This window comes from Salvelinus alpinus, chromosome 7 (assembly GCF_045679555.1).
Source record: "Salvelinus alpinus chromosome 7, SLU_Salpinus.1, whole genome shotgun sequence".
Taxonomy (NCBI): domain Eukaryota; kingdom Metazoa; phylum Chordata; class Actinopteri; order Salmoniformes; family Salmonidae; genus Salvelinus; species Salvelinus alpinus.
In genome coordinates, this window is record NC_092092.1 from 1,422,072 (window position 1) to 1,445,068 (window position 22,997).

At 47.7% G+C, this 22,997-nt stretch overlaps 1 protein-coding gene across 2 annotated transcripts in view; it reads right to left on the minus strand.

The window, feature by feature from the left end:
- Positions 1-22,997, minus strand: part of parga (poly (ADP-ribose) glycohydrolase a) — a 105,185-nt gene that overhangs the window by 23,261 nt on the left and 58,927 nt on the right. For both annotated transcript variants that reach the window (XM_071408869.1, XM_071408868.1), the window contains 4 exons: positions 15,351-15,430; positions 15,169-15,229; positions 14,962-15,037; positions 9,444-9,591 (listed from right to left, as the gene is read on the minus strand). In XM_071408869.1, the coding sequence (XP_071264970.1) occupies positions 9,444-9,591; positions 14,962-15,037; positions 15,169-15,229; positions 15,351-15,430 (365 nt within the window). The remainder of the gene's footprint in view (positions 1-9,443; positions 9,592-14,961; positions 15,038-15,168; positions 15,230-15,350; positions 15,431-22,997) is intronic.

Here is a 22,997-nt window from a genome sequence, read left to right on the forward strand (position 1 = left end):
CACTCACCGAAAATGACAAATCGTTAGCTAATAGCGATGCTTGTATAACTTTGAGCTGGATTTGCCTGCCTTTGCAATTAGTTTATGTTCGTTTTCACTCGTTAGGACTTAGCTAACAGCATCTATGTGATTTTGCTATTACTTGTGCTAATTTAGTTAGCATTCTGGTAATAGACATCCAATGGGCTTTTTTGTTGCGTTTTTAGCACCCCCTTGTGTGCTGTCGGTAATACCGTAAACCCGACACGGCAGAGTAACGGTATGAATATCTGGATACCGCCCAAACTCACAAAGAACTGTACAAAAGCCACGTAGACTACAATTTGTGTGATCGAGATCACCACAAGCCATTTTTTTGTTATTCTTGCTTAATAAAAGGCCCAGTGCAGTCAAATGTAAATTCTCCTGTTTTTATATATAGTTCCACACTATGAAGTTGGAAAAACATTGTGAAATTCTGATAATGTCCCTTTAGTATATGAGTTCTTTTTTTTAAAAGACCACCTGAAATTTCAGCCCGTTTTAAAAAAGAAACTACATTTAACTTTCTTCAGTAGAAGGTCACAATGTAAAGAGATTTGTGATTTCCATCTGTAAATGAAAAAGATCTCTCCGAATAAAATATAATATTATGATGATGATTACATATTGGCTGATATTAAGATAGTAGATAGTATAGACTGACTGTAAAGTAAACTGTAAAATACAGTGATCGAGATTGAGCCAAGAAATCAAGCTTCGGAAATCAATTAAACTAGATGCCTTCTGGCAGTCGGAGAGCTGGACGGCGTAACACATCTACAAACCGTTAAAGGGGAAAGCCAACATCTGGAGAGGAGCTTGGGTAATAAGACAAGGGATACGTATCTGGAGAGGAGCTTGGGTAATAAGATAAGGGATACGTCCCAGATGACACCATGTTCCCTAGATATTAGATATTTAACTAGAAAAGGGAATAGGGTGCCATTTGGGACAGCAGGTAGCCTAGTGGTTAGAGCAGGTAGCCTAGTGGTTAGAGCAGGTAGCCTAGTGGTTAGAGCAGGTACCCTAGTGGTTAGAGACAGGTAGCCTAGTGGTTAGAGACAGGTAGCCTAGCGGTTAGAGACAGGTAGCCTAGCGGTTAGAGACAGGTAGCCTAGTGGTTAGAGGCAGGTACCCTAGTGGTTAGAGACAGGTACCCTAGTGGTTAGAGACAGGTAGCCTAGCGGTTAGAGACAGGTAGCCTAGTGGTTAGAGGCAGGTACCCTAGTGGTTAGAGGCAGGTACCCTAGTGGTTAGAGACAGGTAGCCTAGCGGTTAGAGACAGGTAGCCCAGCGGTTAGAGACAGGTAGCCTAGTGGTTAGAGCAGGTAGCCTAGTGGTTAGAGACAGGTACCCTAGTGGTTAGAGACAGGTACCCTAGTGGTTAGAGACAGGTATCCTAGTGGTTAGAGACAGGTAGCCTAGCGGTTAGAGACAGGTAGCCTAGCGGTTAGAGACAGGTAGCCTAGCGGTTAGAGGCAGGTACCCTAGTGGTTAGAGACAGGTACCCTAGTGGTTAGAGACAGGTAGCCTAGCGGTTAGAGACAGGTAGCCTAGTGGTTAGAGACAGGTATCCTAGTGGTTAGAGGCAGGTAGCCTAGTGGTTAGAGGCAGGTAGCCTAGTGGTTAGAGACAGGTAGCCTAGTGGTTAGAGGCAGGTACCCTAGTGGTTAGAGGCAGGTACCCTAGTGGTTAGAGGCAGGTACCCTAGTGGTTAGAGACAGGTACCCTAGTGGTTAGAGACAGGTAGCCTAGCGGTTAGAGACAGGTAGCCTAGCGGTTAGAGACAGGTAGCCTAGTGGTTAGAGCAGGTAGCCTAGTGGTTAGAGACAGGTAGCCTAGTGGTTAGAGACAGGTAGCCTAGTGGTTAGAGACAGGTACCCTAGTGGTTAGAGACAGGTAGCCTAGCGGTTAGAGACAGGTAGCCTAGCGGTTAGAGACAGGTAGCCTAGTGGTTAGAGGCAGGTACCCTAGTGGTTAGAGACAGGTACCCTAGTGGTTAGAGACAGGTAGCCTAGCGGTTAGAGACAGGTAGCCTAGCGGTTAGAGACAGGTAGCCTAGTGGTTAGAGCAGGTAGCCTAGTGGTTAGAGACAGGTAGCCTAGTGGTTAGAGACAGGTACCCTAGTGGTTAGAGACAGGTACCCTAGTGGTTAGAGACAGGTACCCTAGTGGTTAGAGACAGGTAGCCTAGCGGTTAGAGACAGGTAGCCTAGCGGTTAGAGACAGGTAGCCTAGCGGTTAGAGGCAGGTAGCCTAGCGGTTAGAGGCAGGTAGCCTAGTGGTTAGAGACAGTTAGCCTAGTGGTTAGAGGCAGGTAGCCTAGTGGTTAGAGACATGTACCCTAGTGGTTAGAGACAGGTACCCTAGTGGTTAGAGACAGGTAGCCTAGTGGTTAGAGACAGGTAGCCTAGTGGTTAGAGACAGGTAGCCTAGTGGTTAGAGACAGGTAGCCTAGTGGTTAGAGACAGGTAGCCTAGTGGTTAGAGCAGGTACCCTAGTGGTTAGAGACAGGTAGCCTAGTGGTTAGAGACAGGTAGCCTAGTGGTTAGAGACAGGTAGCCTAGTGGTTAGAGACAGGTAACCTAGTGGTTAGAGACAGGTAGCCTAGTGGTTAGAGACAGGTAGCCTAGTGGTTAGAGACAGGTAGCCTAGTGGTTAGAGACAGGTAGCCTAGTGGTTAGAGACAGGTAGCCTAGTGGTTAGAGCAGGTAGCCTAGTGGTTAGAGCAGGTACCCTAGTGGTTAGAGACAGGTAGCCTAGTGGTTAGAGACAGGTAGCCTAGTGGTTAGAGACAGGTAGCCTAGTGGTTAGAGGCAGGTAGCCTAGCGGTTAGAGGCAGGTAGCCTAGCGGTTAGAGACAGTTAGCCTAGTGGTTAGAGGCAGGTAGCCTAGTGGTTAGAAACAGGTAGCCTAGTGGTTAGAGACAGTTAGCCTAGTGGTTAGAGGCAGGTAGCCTAGTGGTTAGAGACAGGTACCCTAGTGGTTAGAGACAGGTAGCCTAGTGGTTAGAGACAGGTAGCCTAGTGGTTAGAGACAGGTAGCCTAGTGGTTAGAGACAGGTAGCCTAGTGGTTAGAGGCAGGTAGCCTAGTGGTTAGAGACAGGTAGCCTAGTGGTTAGAGGCAGGTAGCCTAGTGGTTAGAGACAGGTAGCCTAGTGGTTAGAGACAGGTAGCCTAGTGGTTAGAGACAGGTAGCCTAGTGGTTAGAGACAGGTAGCCTAGTGGTTAGAGACAGGTAGCCTAGTGGTTAGAGACAGGTAGCCTAGTGGCTAGAGACAGGTAGTCTAGTGGTTAGAGACAGGTAGTCTAGTGGTTAGAGACAGGTAGCCTAGTGGTTAGAGACAGGTAGCCTAGTGGTTAGAGACAGGTAGCCTAGTGGTTAGAGGCAGGTAGCCTAGTGGTTAGAGGCAGGTAGCCTAGTGGTTAGAGACAGGTAGCCTGGTGGTTAGAGACAGGTAGCCTAGTGGTTAGAGACAAGTAGCCTAGTGGTTAGAGACAAGTAGCCTAGTGGTTAGAGACAGGTAGCCTAGTGGTTAGAGACAGGTAGCCTAGTGGTTAGAGGCAGGTAGCCTAGTGGTTAGAGACAGGTAGCCTAGTGGTTAGAGGCAGGTAGCCTAGTGGTTAGAGGCAGGTAGCCTAGTGGTTAGAGGCAGGTAGCCTAGTGGTTAGAGACAGGTAGCCTAGTGGTTAGAGACAGGTAGCCTAGTGGTTAGAGGCAGGTAGCCTAGTGGTTAGAGACAGGTAGCCTAGTGGTTAGAGACAGGTAGCCTAGTGGTTAGAGCGTTGGGCCAGTAAACGAAAGGTTGCTGGATCGAATCCCCGAGATGACAAGGTAAAGTTCTGCCCCCTGAACAAGGCAGTTAACCCACTGTTCCCCGGTACGCTGTCATTGTAAATAAGAGTTTGTTCTTAAATGACTTGCCTAGTTCAATAAAGGTTAAATAAAAGAGAGAGATAACACTTTCATTCATGCACTGCAGGACGCAGACAGACATTTACACGTGACCATCACAAGTGGGACCATCCAAATAATGAGAAACAGTGTCCGTCTGACTGACTGTAACACCGTCCATTGAAGGGGGAAGTGATATTGACAGAGCAGATCCTTGGAAGAGGAGGACCAAAGGTTCTTATTTCAGACAAAACAAATGTTTGGATTCTCTGGAAAAGCTAACGGTTTGGCATTTGATCCATTTCACCAGAGCAAGACTTTTAAGTCTTTATAAAGCCAGTCGTTTCCCTCTCTTATAGCCACACAAAGTTGTTTAAAATGTGAAAGATCATTTTGATAGGCCACAGACCAGACTAGAGGCCATGGACTGACTGATGATTGGACGTTCATCCACTTCCAACGCTTTGACGCATTAATATGCCAGGTCTCAGCACTAATTGTTTCTGTCTCTAAGAAAAGAAAAGGTCAGAAACAAATTAAAATCTGCAAGCTTTTGTCAAAGGACAACTGGGCAAGTGGTGATGATTTCCCTCGAGAGGTTACTGTCATTCATGACCCAAACAAATGGAAGCCCAACAAATGGAAGCTGTTCTGAGTTCCAAAGGGGGTGCGATTCAATATTAGGAAGGTGTTCCTAATGTTTTGTACGCTCAGTCTATAATAAATGGCACTGTATTCCCTATAGGTTGCCATTTGGGACATAACCCAGGCCATATCAGTGAACGCTGTGGAAGTGGGACACATCCCAGGCCATATCAGTGAACGCTGTGGAAGTGGGACACAACCCAGGCCATATCAGTGAACGCTGTGGAAGTGGGACACAACCCAGGTCATATCAGTGAACGCTGTGGAAGTGGGACACTCCTTCCAGGAACTCACAAGCACCTAGAGTTTTCTAGCTCCGCCCACCCACCCAATCACCAACCTAACCCTCTCCACCAGCCAGCATTCTAACCCTCTCCACCAGCCACCCAATCAGCATTCTAACCCTCTCCGCCAGCCACCCAATCAGCATTCTAACCCTCTCCACCAGCCAGCATTCTAACCCTCTCCACCAGCCACCCAATCAGCATTCTAACCCTCTCCACCAGCCACCCAATCACCAACCTAACCCTCTCCACCAGCCACCCAATCAGCATTCTAACCCTCTCCACCAGCCACCCAATCAGCATTCTAACCCTCTCCACCAGCCACCCAATCAGCATTCTAACCCTCTTCACCAGCCACCCAGCCAGCATTCTAACCCTCTCCACCAGCCACCCAATCAGCATTCTAACCCTCTTCACCAGCCACCCAGCCAGCATTCTAACCCTCTCCACCAGCCACCCAGCCAGCATTCTAACCCTCTCCACCAGCCACCCAATCAGCATTCTAACCCTCTCCACCAGCGACCCAATCAGCATTCTAACCCTCTCCACCAGCCACCCAATCAGCATTCTATCCCTCTCCACCAGCCACCCAATCAGCATTCTATCCCTCTCCAATCAGACACCCAGCCAGCCAGGGACTGGGGGAGGACAGGTCACCTCTCAGAGAGGAGTAACCTTCAGCCTCCCTCCTCACCAGTCCTGGTCCCCACCCTCTCCTCCCCCCTCCACTAGCCTCTCTCTCCTCCCCCCTCCACTAGCCTCTCCCCTCCTCTTTCCCCTCCACTAGCCTCCCCCTTCTCCTCTTTCCCCTCCCCACTTAAATCACTTAATGTTATTACAGCAGTACTAGAATTCATGACCTCCGAGCAGAAAGACCTGCCCAAGACCCTGATCCACTAATGGACTCTCCCATTCCATCATCTTTATTAAACCTTTCCTGTGCTACCACCACCACCAGCATTTTGTTGCCTCCCCAGCCCCCCCCCCCCCCAAGTTGTATCATCGCGGGCTGGACAGCCAGGCCAGTGGTATTAAATCATATTCCCCCGTGATACGTCTTGACATGGGGGGGAGGGGGGTTTAATGGATATTACCTCCCCCATTGAAATTTGCCAAAGTGCCCAGGCCTAATTGAATTTGCTTAGATTGCCTGGCTGGGCTGTGCTGTGACAGGGGAAAGCAGATGATTCACCGATGGCTATCCTGCTGACCAGGAATGACGTGACGCAGAACAGAGCAAAAAAACTCCCTCTGAGGAAACTAACCTGTGTGGTGGGTGGTACAGGGTAGCTAGCAGAAATGTTACTACGACTAACATTATGGATTTGCATTAGTATACACGTGAAAAGTCTCAATGCAAAGTTTACATCTCTCTTTTCTATTTGAGGAGTTATTACATAAAACGGATCAGAATTCAGAACAGTGACAAAGTTTTTCCGAGGAGATGATGTACTGTGAGCCAGTCTATTCCCTAGAATGTAAAACTCCCAACAGAAATAACTTCACATGTATACCTTCAAATTAAACCAAATAATTTGCACTCATGACTACTGGTTTCTGCTGACTTACAAGCACATACTTTATGAATGTATTGTTGCAAATCAACTGGCAAGGTTGCTAGCCAATTAGCCTGCTAACGTTTGCCCTACTAGACTACTAACGTTACGTTAGCACTACACGAGTCAGCCAGTTGCTATCAACACCTAGCTTACAGCTACATTAAAATAAACCAACGTTTTGGAAATACATAACACCATCTAACCAGTTATCAAAGAATGTTAGCTATATGCAGTTATCTTAGCCAGCAAGCTAGCTATCCAGCTAACGTTAGCTATTTAGCCAACTAACTACTAGCCTAGCCAACCACCACGGTTATGGTCGGCAAGCTAGAGCCCAACTACTGGAGACTAGCTACGACTACCAAAACATAACCACAGATCAAAGCAAAGAGAGAGCAGGGACAGATTTATTGATGGCAAAACGTTTTAAAGCGTGCAGATTGAGTTAGTTATCAAAGCTAAGGGGAGGCAGACGCTTCCCCGGCTGATGGGAGAGTCAGGGAATTCAAAAAATAGTTAGATTACAGATGTCCGTCAGCTAGTGTGCTAGCATAAGCCAAGGTAGAAAAAGTTGACAAAACAAAAAAAGGAGAAAAGACGAGGTACTACACAATTAGAGCAGGTATGCTTTTCTCTTTCGTTTGGAGCCCACCGCAAGAAGGCACCGTAGTCTGCTGTGCTAACAGGTTCCCACTAGATACCACAGCTACAAAGTCCGTGAAAAAGCACGCCGCATGGCCGCACGTGCTCCTTGTTTACATAACACTTCCTGGGATTGGTGGATTTTAGGTCACACCCACCAACAGTTGGGTCTGGAATGTAATTACATGCTAGTGGCTAACGTTAGCCAGCTTGAGCTAGCCACCGAGCTAGCATATGAACTCGGTAGCACAGAATAGATCCTCCATATAATGTTGAGAAATAGTTTAGAAGATATCTGTAAATAAGTTAATATACAATAACCCCAAAAACATAACTATGGTGACTACAACTAAGTCTTTGACCACATTGTGTTGTTATACTGGTGAGTAAAAACTCATGCTTCCTACCCTTTAAGATACAGGCAGATACATACAGGTGATATATTTGCAGCATTTCACTGTATGCATCCTTGTAGTCGAACTTCAAACCAGTTAGATATATATATATTTTTTTTTACAACAAATTGTCTTTTTACAACAGTGTCTTTTTAAGAAAGGGGAGATGTAGACAAGCTTGATGATTAGTTGCTTATTGATTATGAATCAGCTGTGTAGTGCTAGGGGAAAAACAACTAAACATGAACCCTTGGGGTCCCCTGGACCGAGTTTGGGAAGCACTGGTGTAGACAGAGTGTTTGTGTGCGTGTTTGTAAGCTGATTGTGCCTGCCTGTTGAGAGGTGGCTGATGAAGAGACAGAAGAAGGGAATCTTCACAGCGTGGTTTCAACCAGGCAGCCTCACAAATCAGCCTACGCACGTACGCACCGTAGGCAGAATCCCTCTCTACCTTTGTCAACAACTCACTAATCATGCCAGTCATCACACCCTCTCCTCTCCTTGTTGGGACAGGCAGGTTCACAAGAAGAGCTATGAGATCAGTCTGAAAAATAACAGACAATGGCTTCTAGCTGCTGCAAATTTCAAACCATATATTTAAGAAATATATATGGAGGACTCAGCTATTTTCTTTGACATTAAAGCCGGTGCTGTAATGTTTTGGTCATACTGTATTTCTGGGCAAAGCCAAAATAAAAATAGTAAAAAAAAAAAAATGTTTTTAAATGATGTTTCAGTCTAAAAGGTGATTTAAATTAACTGACAGGATCTGTGCTCTCACTGACTTAAATAGGAGTGAAACTCTGTGCCATAAAAATACATTAAAAAAAAATCTACCTTTCTGATCATACTATTTTCATTCAACTAACTTACTATTCCATCTTAACGCTTGCTTAAGCAGGCCGAGATGAGTTTTAGTGGCCTCGTTCAGACAGCCAGTGTGCGCCCGGGGCTAAAACGCATCTCTGCCAGAGTTCACTAGGCTGAAGAGAGCGAGCGCAGGCCACCTTTGTCCTTGCATGCAGCCTTTCAATTCAGTTATCCAAAATGCATTCAGACATGACCCCCCCCCTTATAAACTCTTTGTCAAGCTGCAGAGATTTATCGAACTTCCCCACTCATCATTACTCAAGATTCACTCAGAACTATCATTATCAAGGTAGAATCCACTTTAATGTAGAAGTGTTAAGAAACATATTCTATTCCTATTTACAATAAAAAAGTGACTCCAAAATAACACAAATGATTTACCATTTAATTTATATTGTGTACCAAATGATCTGAAACACAAGCAAAATGAACAGCAGATGCATCCAAAAGAATCACAAGCTTGATGTAATCATTGTGTACTAGGAATATGGGACCAAATACTAAACTTAAGACTACTTTAATACACATAAGTGAATTTGTCCCAATACTTTTGGTCACCTCAAATGGGGGGGGGGGGGGGGACTATGTACAAGAAGTGCTGTAATTCTTAAACGGTTCACCCAATATGAATGAACATTAATTACCCCAAACAGACTGACTGCGCAATCAACAGTCCTATCTACTACTAACCACTAACCAGCCACTGATTGGGCCGATCTCAGGAAGAGCCAATCAGAGGAAATAACAGGGAGAGGTTGACAACTCCAGGAAGTGATTGTCACAGCAGTAGGTCCTGCTGGCTGGTGCTGTAAGAGGTACCTGACAGGTTGGACTGAGGGGTTCTGTCATTTACAGCAACCCTGCTGCGAGTTACCCGTCGTTTGTTCTGGTTTTATTTACACCTTCAGACGAGGGGTCCAGTGTCCACAGCATTACACAGTACCCTAGCCAGCCAAATATAGATACAATGTCTATGTGGCTATGCTCTCTCAGATTCTCAACAGATTCTTGTCCAGCAAAATATACCAAACACAAATATCAACGCATTAAACAGTTCAAATGAGGAAATCAGTGAATTTTTTAAAATGTATCTGTATGGTTACTAGGGCAGACACTAGTGGGGATTGTCTGACCTGTGATGATGAGACACTCATTTTGCAGCAGGGCCTCAGTGAAGAGGCGAGAGACGATGAGTTCAGGGTTAATCAGGAAGCGAATCTCTTCCTGAACCAGACCTGATCCGGTGACCCCTCCGCCCACAAACCGGTTGGCAAAGTCCACCTGCAGAAAGAGAGAGAGCAGGGCAGCGCACACATGAAGAAGACGGCCGAGTACAGTATCTAGGATACATCATACAGCCGAGTACAGTATCTAGGATACATCATACAGCCGAGTACAGTATCTAGGATACATCATACAGCCGAGTACAGTATCTAGGATACACCATACAGCCGAGTACAGTATCTAGGATACATCATACAGCCGAGTACAGTATCTAGGATACATCATACAGCCGAGTACAGTATCTAGGATACATCATACAGCCGAGTACAGTATCTAGGATACACCATACAGCCGAGTACAGTATCTAGGATACATCAGAAGAAAAGAAGATGATAAAGTCCACCTGCAGAGAGAGTAGAACAGAGTAATGGACAGCGGAGCAGAACAGAGTAATGGACAGCGGAGTAAAACAGAGTAATGGACAGCGGAGCAGAACAGAGTAATGGACAGCGGAGCAGAACAGAGTAATGGGCAGCGGAGCAGAACAGAGTAATGGACAGCGGAGCAGAACAGAGTAATGGACAGCGGGGCAGAACAGAGTAATGGACAGCGGAGCAGAACAGCGTAATGGACAGCGGTGCAGAACAGAGTAATGGAAAGCGGAGCAGAACAGAGTAATGGACAGCGGAGCAGAACAGAGTAATGGACAGCGGAGCAGAACAGAGTAATGGACAGCGGAGCAGAACAGAGTAATGGACAGCGGAGCAGAACAGAGTAATGGGCAGCGGAGCAGAACAGAGTAATGGACAGCGGAGCAGAACAGAGTAATGGACAGCGGAGCAGAACAGAGTAATGGACAGCGGAGCAGAACAGAGTAATGGACAGCGGAGCAGAACAGAGTAATGGGCAGCGGAGCAGAACAGAGTAATGGGCAGCGGAGCAGAACAGAGTAATGGACAGCGGAGCAGAACAGAGTAATGGACAGCGGAGCAGAACAGAGTAATGGGCAGCGGAGCAGAACAGAGTAATGGACAGCGGAGTAGAACAGAGTAATGGACAGCGGAGCAGAACAGAGTAATGGACAGCGGAGCAGAACAGAGCAATGGACAGCGGAGTAGAACAGAGTAATGGACAGCGGAGCAGAACAGAGTAATGGACAGCGGAGCAGAACAGACAGCCAACATCACAACAGAGTCAGAACAGAGCAGTACTCCTGTCCTGCTCTCTGCACCCCAGAGTCACTCACAGGGTGCGTACCAGTGTCCCAAATGGCACCCTATTTTTGACCAAGGGCCATAGTGCACTATATAGGGAAAAAGGGCCATAGTGCACTATATAGGGAAAAAGGGCCATAGCACTCTGGTTAAAAGCAGTGCACTATACAAGGAATAGGGTGCGATTTGGGCCACAACCCAAGGGTCAGTGCCAACCCAGTTATTCAAATTGTTTATCATTTCACAACAAAACAACAAACAAGGTTCTTCAAGGCCTGATATAGACAGGAATACTGATGATTTTGCTGCATAGGAAACTGTATAATCCACCATTTTCAGGACTGTCAGTTTTGGCTCACTGTCCTTTAGACAGCCCAGGCCAGGCAGGGCCAGCTCGGTACGTCTCAACCCCTGCACACAAGACTCTGAGGCAGCGAGTCAGACAGTTGGGTGGGGGAGGGGGGGCCAGGCAGGCAGTCAGACAGTTGGGTGGTGGGGGGCCAGGCAGGCAGTCAGACAGTTGGGTGGGAGGGGCCCAGGCAGGCAGTCAGACAGTTGGGTGGTGGGGGGCCCAGGCAGTCAATCAGTTGGGTGGTGGGGGGGCCCAGGCAGGCAGTCAGACAGTTGGGTGGTGGGGGGCCCAGGCAGTCAATCAGTTGGGTGGTGGGGGGGCCCAGGCAGGCAGACAGTTGGGTGGCAGGGACCCAGGCAGTCAGACAGTTGGGTGGTGGCCGGGGCCCAGGCAGTCAGACAGTTGGGTGGTGGGGGGCCCAGGCAGTCAATCAGTTGGGTGGTGGGGGGGCCCAGGCAGTCAGACAGTTGGGTGGTGGGGGGGGGGGGGGGCCCAGTCAGTCAGTTGGGTGGTGGAGGGCCCAGTCAGTCAGTTGGGTGGTGGGGGGCCCAGTCAGTCAGTTGGGTGGTGGGAGGGGCCCAGTCAGTCAGTTGGGTGGTGGGAGGGGCCCAGTCAGTCAGTTGGGTGGTGGGAGGGGCCCAGTCAGTCAGTTGGGTGGGGCCCAGGCAGGCAGTCAGACAGTTGGGTGGTGGGGGCCCAGGCAGGCAGTCAGATAGTTGGGAGGTGGGGGGGGGCCCTGTCAGTCATTTGGGTGGTGGGGGGCCCAGTCAGTCAGTTGGGTGGTGGGAGGGGCCCAGTCAGTCAGTTGGGTGGTGGGAGGGGCCCAGTCAGTCAGGTGGGTGGTGGGGGGCCCAGTCAGTCAGTTGGGTGGTGGGAGGGGCCCAGTCAGTCAGTTGGGTGGTGGGAGGGGCCCAGTCAGTCAGTTGGGTGGTAGGAGGGGCCCAGTCAGTCAGTTGGGTGGTGGGAGGGGCCCAGTCAGTCAGTTAGGTGGTGGGAGGGGCCCAGTCAGTCAGTTAGGTGGGGGGGGGGGGTGCCCAGTCAGTCAGTTGGGTGGGGGGGGGGGGCCAGGCAGGCAGTCAGACAGTTGGGTGGTGGGGGGCCCAGTCAGTCTGTTGGGTGCGAGGGGGCAGCCAGTCTGTTGGGTGGGGGGGGGGCCCAGCCAGTCTGTTGGGTGGTGGAGGGGCCCAGTCAGTCAGTTGGGTGGGGGGCCCAGTCAGTCAGTTGGGTGGTGGGAGGGGCCCAGTCAGTTGGGTGGGGGGGGGCCCAGGCAGGCAGTCAGACAGTTGGGTGGTGGGGGGGGCCCAGTCAGTCTGTTGGGTGGGGGCCCAGTCAGTCTGTTGGGTGGTAGGGGGGCCCAGTCAGTCAGTTGGGTGGGGGGGGGGGGGGGCCCAGCCAGTCTGTTGGGTGGGGGGGGGGGGGCCCCAGCCAGTCTGTTGGGTGGGGGTGGGGCCCAGCCAGTCTGTTGGGTGGTGGAGGGGCCCAGTCAGTCAGTTGGGTGGTGGTGGGGGGGGCCCAGTCAGTCAGTTGGGTGGTGGGGGCCCAGTCAGTCAGTTGGGTGGTGGGGGCCCAGTCAGTCAGTTGGGTGGTGGGAGGGGCCCAGTCAGTCAGTTGGGTGGTGGGGGGCCCAGTCAGTCAGTTGGGTGGTGGGAGGGGCCCAGTCAGTCAGTTGGGTGGTGGGAGGGGCCCAGTCAGTCAGTTGGGTGGTGGGAGGGGCCCAGTCAGTCAGTTGGGTGGTGGGAGGGGCCCAGTCAGTCAGTTGGGTGGTGGGAGGGGCCCAGTCAGTCAGTTGGGTGGTGGGAGGGGCCCAGTCAGTCAGTTAGGTGGGGGGGGGGGTGCCCAGTCAGTCAGTTGGGTGGGGGGGGGGGGCCAGGCAGGCAGTCAGACAGTTGGGTGGTGGGGGGCCCAGTCAGTCTGTTGGGTGCGAGGGGGCAGCCAGTCTGTTGGGTGGGGGGGGGGGGCCCAGCCAGTCTGTTGGGTGGTGGGAGGGGCCCAGTCAGTCAGTTGGGTGGTGGGGGGCCCAGTCAGTCAGTTGGGTGGTGGGAGGGGCCCAGTCAGTCAGTTGGGTGGTGGGAGGGGCCCAGTCAGTCAGTTGGGTGGTGGGAGGGGCCCAGTCAGTCAGTTGGGTGGTGGGGGGCCCAGTCAGTCAGTTGGGTGGTGGGAGGGGCCCAGTCAGTCAGTTGGGTGGTGGGAGGGGCCCAGTCAGTCAGTTGGGTGGTGGGGGGCCCAGTCAGTCAGTTGGGTGGTGGGAGGGGCCCAGTCAGTCAGTTGGGTGGTGGGAGGGGCCCAGTCAGTCAGTTGGGTGGTGGGAGGGGCCCAGTCAGTCAGTTGGGTGGTGGGGGGCCCAGTCAGTCAGTTGGGTGGTGGGAGGGGCCCAGTCAGTCAGTTGGGTGGTGGGAGGGGCCCAGTCAGTCAGTTGGGTGGTGGGAGGGGCCCAGTCAGTCAGTTGGGTGGTGGGAGGGGCCCAGTCAGTCAGTTGGGTGGTGGGAGGGGCCCAGTCAGTCAGTTAGGTGGGGGGGGGGTGCCCAGTCAGTCAGTTGGGTGGGGGGGGGGGGCCAGGCAGGCAGTCAGACAGTTGGGTGGTGGGGGGCCCAGTCAGTCTGTTGGGTGCGAGGGGGCAGCCAGTCTGTTGGGTGGGGGGGGGGGCCAGTCAGTCAGTTGGGTGGTGGGAGGGGCCCAGTCAGTTGGGTGGGGGAGTGGGGGGGGGGCCCAGGCAGGCAGTCAGACAGTTGGGTGGTGGGGGGGCCCAGTCAGTCTGTTGGGTGGGGGCCCAGTCAGTCTGTTGGGTGGTAGGGGGGCCCAGTCAGTCAGTTGGGTGGGGGGGGGGGCCCCAGCCAGTCTGTTGGGTGGGGGTGGGGCCCAGCCAGTCTGTTGGGTGGTGGAGGGGCCCAGTCAGTCAGTTGGGTGGTGGTGGGGGGGGCCCAGTCAGTCAGTTGGGTGGTGGGGGCCCAGTCAGTCAGTTGGGTGGTGGGGGCCCAGTCAGTCAGTTGGGTGGTGGGGGCCCAGTCAGTCAGTTGGGTGGTGGTGGGGGGGGCCCAGTCAGTCAGTTGGGTGGTGGTGGGGGGGGCCCAGTCAGTCAGTTGGGTGGTGGTGGGGGGGGCCCAGTCAGTCAGTTGGGTGGTGGGAGGGGCCCCAGGAAGCAGCACACACAGGGTCTGCTGTCTTTCTTTGACAGGCTGTCAGAGAGCCCCTCCTCACCAGAGAGCCCTTCACTCCGATGGCAGGGAGCCCAGGCCCTAGCTGAATCTGGTCATGTCACCCATCAGCTGTCAGCCCATGGCAACCACAGCCTCCACAGGCAAACTAAAAGGTGAAAGGGACTGGGGAGAGGGGGCCCGCCTGACAGGGAGAGAGGAGAACGGACTGGGTAGAGGGCAGAGGGAGTGCAGGGCCTCGACCCCAGTCCCAGCACGCACACGCAGTCCCACAGACGTGTTGTCACCCGTCCTCTTCCTCAAAAGGACCTGTTCAGTAGCAGTAAGCATTCTGAGTTAAAGCTAGGAGTACGTGTGCGAGGTCGACTCTGTGATTGACAATCACAGTATATAAAAAGAGAAGGGAAAGGCAGGGAGCCCCTCTAGGCTGGATGTGTGGCTTAGAATATAGAACGAAGAACCCTGGAATGTACAGTAAGACTCCTGCTCCACCAAGATGCTTCTAGAACACTAAATCATGCCTTCTCGGAACAACACGTGTGCATGTAAAATGACTCCTTATTCCCTATTTCATCCACTACTTCTGACCAGAGGCCTATGGGCCTTTGTGAAAAAAATAAATAAAACTAAATAAATATTATATATATATATAAATAATTAGTGCAGTAAATAGGGAATAGGGTGCCATTTGGTCTTCCGTACATCTTACCTGCAGCATGCCGTGTCCGTCATCTTCTATGGTTCCTGCACATGTTATGTGAAGCTTGGTAAGCTGATTCTGGGAGCTGGAACATAGAGAAACGAATGGCCTTTTTTAGCTCGATCACCATTCAGTAAACATTTTTCCCCCTTTGTTCCTATTTGGATAAAATCCATACAATTATTAGATAAAATAAAAATAAAATAAGTGCTTTACTTTTTCCAATTTGGAGGACGATCCAAACATTTTCTTGTGAATGTTACAAGTCCAGTAGGTTCTGAAACATAAAACAAACGCAAAAAAAAGTTAAATCAATCATCAATGCTTTTGGTTTGAAACCAATATAAAATAATATAAAATAATTGACATAACATTGATTTGATAATATAAAACCTTACTTTGCTCGATTACACTTCTAAAATAGCACAAAAGTGTTTTAAGTTTCTCCCTCTTCTTTGGGGAAGAGCCCTCAAACAGCCTGAAAGGAAGTAAGAGTTCATGTTAAGTCTCAAAGAGAGTCTTTCAAAGGCTACAAAACAGCTTAATAAATACATTTAAAATCAAGTTTAAAATTAGTCTTGTTTCTAACAGTGTAATTAACAGTAGGGATGAACGATATATTGGTGAACATTTCGGAATCGGACGATATTAGCTAAAAATGCTAACATTGGTATCGGCCCGATGTCTAGAATGAACACCGATGTGAAAAACCGATGTCAAAGCTGACATGCATACCTATATAACGTAGGTACATGACGTAATGACGCCACGTAAAATGTTATGCTACACGTACAACACAGAATTCCTAACCTAGCCTACAATGTCTGCTGTGTGGTTCGAGCAGTTGTCACATCCTGACCATAGAAAGCCTGTATTTTCTATGGTAGAGTAGGTCAGGGCGTGACTAGGGGTGTTTAGTCTAGTTTATTATTTCTATGTGGGGTTCTAGGTTTATTTTTCTATGTTGGTGTTTGTGTATGATCCCCAATTAGAGGCAGCTGGTAATCGTTGTCTCTAATTGGGGATCATACTTAAGTTGCATTTTTTTCACCTGTGGGTTATGGGATATTGTTTATGTTTAGTTGCCTGTTAGCACTGCATTGTCATCACTGTTCGTTTATTCTTTATTTTGTTTTGTATTAGCTTAAGTTTCACTTTCAATAAAATATGTGGAACTCGAAGTACGCTGCGCCTTGGTCCGACCATCATTATTACGAACATCGTGACAGCAGTCAACAAGTCAAGCAGTCATTTGAAAGAGTAAGAACATTTTCAGCGAGACAACTCAAAAGGAGAAATCCATTAAAGCCAAGATAATGGAATTCATTGCTCTTGACAATCAACCGTTCTTTGTCGTGGGTGATGTTGGCTTTCGCCGACTGGTACACCGGTACAGACTAACGTTACCAAGTGCGCTATTGTTCAGATGTTGCCCTACCGGAGTTACACAGTAATAGCGTTACTGCTATTAGCTTCACGACATACTATGGAACGCCGTTCGGGTCTTTGCGTTGTTAGATAATAAACATTATTTGTTCGACCGCAACTTCTGGGGTAGCTAGCTTTAGCTTGGTACCTAGCTAGCACCAACACAACCAGCCTGAAAACAATAACCAGTAGAAACTGCAGTCATTTTCACTATTCTTAGCAATGATTTAGGAATCCTCGTGCGTAAGTATTAGCAAGGTTTCCACTTGTTGTTCGCCTATCGAAATTAAACTTCAGTTCATGAAAATAAATAGCTAGCCAGCTACTTAACCCTGTTGCCCAAAGCTAACGTTATAAGCAGCCAGCTAGCTTCATCTGGCTAGTGATGCTCGACCGGACCGGGTTATGTATTGTGAAGCTAGCCACAATAAGGATTAGGCACAATAGTGGACTTTGCGGTTAGCCTTCAAAATAAAAGTATGTCATTGACAGTAATGCAAATTAATACAAGTAGTCGAATTATGCTATAATTGAGTAGATTATGATAAACGAGGTTGGAATGTTATATAAAATAAACAAAAACAATCAAATGTCTCGAGTCAATAAGTATTTAACCCTTTTGTTACGGCAAGCTTAAATAAATTCAGGAGTCAAAATATCTGTACCCCACACATACAATTATCTGTATGGTCCCTCAGTCGAGCAGTGAATTTCAAACACAGATTCAACCAAAGACCAAGGAGGTTTTCTAATGCCTTACAATGAAAAGGCACCTATTGGTAGATGGGTAAAATAAATATATATTTGCAATATTCCTTTGAGCATGGTGAAGTTATGAATTACACTTTAGATGATATATCAACACACCCAGTCACAACAAAGATACAGGCGTTCTTCATAACTCAGTTGCCGGAGAGAAAGGAAACCGCTCAGGGATTTCATTATGAAGCCAATAGTGACTTTAAAGCAGTTAGAGTTTAATGGCTGTAACAGGGGAAAACTGAAGGATCAACAACATTGTAGTTACTCCACAATACTAACATCAATTACAGAGTGAAAAGACAGAAGCCTGTACAGAATACAAATATTCCAAAACATGCATCCTGTTTGCAACAAGGTACTAAAGTAATACTGCAAAGAATGTGGCAAAGAAATTAACTTTATGTCCTGAATACAAAGTGTTATGTTTGGGGCAAATCCAACACATCACTGAGTACCACTCTTCATATTTTTAAGCATGGTGGTGGCTGCATCATGTTATGGGTATGCGTGTCACTGACAAGGACTTTTTTTTAAGCTAAGCACAGGCAAAATTCTTGAGGATAACCTGGTTCAGTCTGCTTTCCAACAGACACTGAGAGACAAATTCACCTTTCAGCAGGACACATTTCAGAAGGACAATAACCTAAAACACAAGGCCAAATATACACTGGAGTTGCTTACCATGGAATGTTTCTAATAGGCCTAGTTACAGGTTTGACTTAAATCATGGGGCGGCAGGTAGCCTAGTGGTTAGAGTGGAGGGGCGGCAGGTAGCCTAGTGGTTAGAGTGGAGGGGCGGCAGGTAGCCTAGTGTTTAGAGTGGAGGGGCGGCAGGTAGCCTAGTGGTTAGAGTGGAGGGGCGGCAGGTAGCCTAGTGGTTAGAGTGGAGGGGCGGCAGGTAGCCTAGTGTTTAGAGTGGAGGGGCGGCAGGTAGCCTAGTGTTTAGAGTGGAGGGGCGGCAGGTAGCCTAGTGTTTAGAGTGGAGGGGCGGCAGGGTAGTCTAGTGTTTAGAGTGGAGGGGCGGCAGGTAGCCTAGTGGTTAGAGTGGAGGGGCGGCAGGTAGCCTAGTGGTTAGAGTGGAGGGGCGGCAGGTAGCCTAGTGTTTAGAGTGGAGGGGCGGCAGGTAGCCTAGTGTTTAGAGTGGAGGGGCGGCAGGTAGCCTAGTGGTTAGAGTGGAGGGGCGGCAGGTAGCCTAGTGGTTAGAGTGGAGGGGCGGCAGGTAGCCTAGTGGTTAGAGTGGAGGGGCGGCAGGTAGCCTAGTGGTTAGAGTGGAGGGGCGGCAGGTAGCCTAGTTTTTAGAGTGGAGGGGCGGCAGGTAGCCTAGTGGTTAGAGTGGAGGGGCGGCAGGTAGCCTAGTGTTTAGAGTGGAGGGGCGGCAGGTAGCCTAGTGGTTAGAGTGGAGGGGCGGCAGGTAGCCTAGTGTTTAGAGTGGAGGGGCGGCAGGTAGCCTAGTGGTTAGAGTGGAGGGGCGGCAGGTAGCCTAGTGTTTAGAGTGGAGGGGCGGCAGGTAGCCTAGTGTTTAGAGCGTTAGGCTAGTAACCGAAAGGTTGCACGATCGAATCCCCGAGCTGACAAGGTAAAAATCTGTCGTTCTGCCCCACTGTTCCTAGGAAGTCATTGAAAATAAGAACTTGTTCTAAAATTACTGGCCTACTTAAATAAAGGTTAAAAAAATTAAAATAAATAGGCTTGAAAATCTATGGGAAGAAAATGGTTGTCTACAAAGAATATAAAAAATAATAATGTGAAAAATTGTACAATCCAAGTATCCACCCCCACAAAGATAAAAAAAAATATGAAACTCCTGTCAATTTGGTGAAATCCTCACATCTGTAATCACTGCAAAAAATGGATTAAATACATTTCTCACCCATGAAAACATGTTTTTAAATTTAATGTATTCAAAATGAAATCTCATTTACGTATTAGAGTCACTAATATGTAATATAATATGTATTGAAGGACTGGGATGTGTGTGATCTAACTTTCTGGACTCAAACACCCAGTGTCTTTTTTGAGATGAGATTTCATTTTGAATACATTAAATTTAAAAACATGTTTTCACTTTGTCATTGTGGGGTATTGTGTGTAGATGGGTGAGAAAAACCCCCATTTACTGGGCAGGCAGTAAATAACTACTACCCTCTACTGAAATACCTTAGTCTGTAGGGGTCCCTTAAGACCAACTGCCAATTATTTGATTTCATTACTAAAATGAGAAGGATTGGAAGAGACGACACACAATGTTTTTTTTTTTTTTAACCTTTATTTAACCAGGAAGGGCTCATTGAGATTTAAAATCTCTTTTTCAAGAGCGTCCTGGCCAAGATAGGCAGCACCAAGTCATTACAAAAATTACAGACAGACAACATGAAAAACTACAGTGTCACCAGTACTGAAAAGAGAGACAGAGAGAGAGAGACTGAGAGAGAAGGAAAGAGAGAGAAGGAAGAGAAGAAAGAGACTTTGTCCATCCATGTGAGTTCAGTCAAGCTTGAACTTTTGATATGAATTAGAATCATCTCTCGCTCAGCTTCCCTTTCACTCACTGCAGCCGGGCCAGGCCGATTATGTAGAAAGCAGTGGAGGCTCCTCAGAGGAGGGAGGGGAGAACCATCCTCAGTGAATTTCATGAAAATAAGTTGTACATTTTAGATAAAATTGTTACTAAATATAATCACGTCACCAAATAACTCATTAAAACACTATTTTGTAAGATATTACTGCACTGTTGGAGCTAGAAACCAAAGCATTTCACAACACATAAAATCTGCTAAACATGTGTATGTGACAAATCAAATTTGATTTGAGAAGGTCTAGAGTAGCCTCAACAGCACTCTGTAGTGGTGTAGCCGGAGGACAGCTAGCTTCCATCTTCCTCTGGGTACATTGACACGAATACAAAACCTAGGAGGCTCATGGTTCTCACCCCATTCCATAGACTTACACAGTAATTATGACAACTTTAGGAGGATGTCCTCCAACCTATCAGAGCTCTTGCAGCATGAACTGACATGTTGTCCACCCAATCAAAGAATCCGAGAATGAATCTATTACTGAAAGCATAAGCTACAACTAGCTAGCACAGCGGTGCATAAAATGTGGTGAGTAGTTGACTCAGAGAGAAAAAGACAATAGTTTAACAGTTTTGAACAAATGTAATTTCTTCCAAAATGAAGGGAGAGAGAGATTTTGTATTTACTTACTTACTTAGCTAGCAGACGCAGCTAGCTAGTTTAGCCTACTGAAACAGAGGGATGCTATGTTAGCTAGCTGGCTATGACTTTCCAACACAACACTGGAACTCTTCCAAGTCAAGGTAAGCTTTTGGGTTTTCTAATTTATTGCCACCGGGGCCGGCCGAACTGCTTACTGACTGTACACTAACGTTACTGCATGATTGTAGCGGGTTTACTAACCGTTAGTAATATTAGCTATGTTGAATAGGACGTTACTTTAGATAATATGGTGACAACGATGAAGGCTGTGTGTAGTGGTTTGGCTTGGAAAGTTGTTTTTCCACCTGGTCAAATACAGCTGATGTGTTATGCATTGAAGTCCACAAGCGAAGGGAAGCGAAGGAATACAACGTGGCTGCTATGAAAGTGAACTGTGTTTTACGCGTGATCAGGGGTGTATTCATTCCAACGATTCTGTTGAAAAACGTTCCTTAAACGGAAGCAAAAGGGAATAAAACGGGGATAAACATTCCTGAATTTGTCCAACAGAAACTCTCGTTTGTAACTGTTGGACTAATGAATACACCCTATATCAGCTAGTTGCAGGCAAGAGTGTGCAAGGCGCTATTGAATGTCACTGTCTGTCACTTCAAATTTGTCTCTCGACCTGTGTGTACCTACGTTGTAAACTTTCATTCATAGGCTAGGTTGTAGCAATCTCATGATGTGTATAGGGAAAATTATAGTATCATGTAGTAACCTAAACCTATCTCTGTTACATTGAACTGGGTGAATATGAATGACAGTCATCCAATACGCTGTAATAGAAATAAGGCCGTGCTAATGGAAAAACATGTTTGTCCTCCCTCATCTTAAAATGGCACTGACCGCCACTGGTAGAAAGTCCTTCTTACATCGTTTCAACAATGGCAGTTGGCCCCAGGCCTCAGTCCCATCACAAAGTCACACTCATGTGTCCCTCCACTCCACAGCACTTACACAAAAAGGAAACGAATAGAAGAGAATGAAGAAACAAAACAAAAAAACACGGGCTCCCTTTCCACTTCCCCGCAACCCCAGGGCTACATTAACAAGGCCCCGTGTCCCTTTCAAAAAAGGAGCGAGGACGCCAGGAGGCTATTCATCTCATCCAGCCTACTACAAAAGCTGCCTGCCTATAGAGGTGCACTAGTGAGGCTATTTGAACTGAATGTCTAACCCAGCATTAAGGCCATCACCATCTCGCTACCAACGGCCAAATCTACTAAACTCCCATGCGTCCTCCTGCTTTGCCCTTCAACGGCATGCCATTTCAAATCAGAGAGAGAGAGAGAGAGAGAGAAATTTCATGAGAGCAAAAGCAATGACAAGGCTTAATGACACAAGGCTTGATGCACTGAGACGCTGAGAGCCCCTCCAGGCCCAGAGAAACTCATTCATTTAAAGTCCATTCCTCATTTTTCTTTTCTGTCATTGTAGCCTAGTAGAAACAATCTTGAGTCATGTTATTTAGCCCACAGGGCTCTCACAGGGCAGCTAGCCAGCCAATGGTTGGTAAGAGCAGGTAAGAGCAGGCTTTTAGTAATAGAATTCCAATATGGTATTTTGGGAATGGTGAAATGAATACATAATTATATAATGGCAACAATCCATCAAAGATTGTCCATGTGGAGATGTGACGTAGCTCGGTTGCCTATTTAGAGAAAAGTGTTGCAGAGTGCAGTTAATTTTCGTTAAGACTAGAACTCTCATTTGTATGAAGAAACTTACAACAGAAAAGCACCAAATCTACTTTTACAGAGAGACAAACAAGAACAACTTTAGTTAGTTTTATTTTTTTTAAAGCCTCCCCCTGCTAGACTACAAATGTATTTAAATGAATCCCAGATAAATGTATACTCATTGCGTTAAAAGGAGACCGTGCTGAGGGATCTAAGAAAACAACTGTTCCACCTCCCCAAAGCGGAGGCCAAGGGGTCTTCCAGAATGGCACTCAAATCAAAGTGTATTTGTCACGTGCGCCGAATACAACAGGTGTAGGTAGACCTTACAGTGAAATGCTGAATACAACAGGTGTAGGTAGACCTCACAGTGAAATGCTGAATACAACAGGTGTAGTAGACCTCACAGTGAAATGCTGAATACAACAGGTGTAGTAGACCTTACAGTGAAATGCCGAATACAACAGATGTAGTAGACCTTACAGTGAAATGCTGAATACAACAGGTGTAGTAGACCTCACAGTGAAATGCTGAATACAACAGGTGTAGTAGACCTTACAGTGAAATGCTGAATACAACAGGTGTAGGTAGACCTTACAGTGAAATGCTGAATACAACAGGTGTAGGTAGACCTCACAGTGAAATGCTGAATACAACAGGTGTAGGTAGACCTCACAGTGAAATGCTGAATACAACAGGTGTAGTAGGCCTTACAGTGAAATACTGAATACAACAGGTGTAGTAGACCTCACAGTGAAATGCTGAATACAACAGGTGTAGTAGACCTCACAGTGAAATGCTGAATACAACAAGTGTAGGTAGACCTCACAGTGAAATGCTGAATACAACAGGTGTAGGTAGACCTCACAGTGAAATGCTGAATACAACAGGTGTAGGTAGACCTCACAGTGAAATGCTGAATACAACAGGTGTAGTAGACCTTACAGTGAAATGC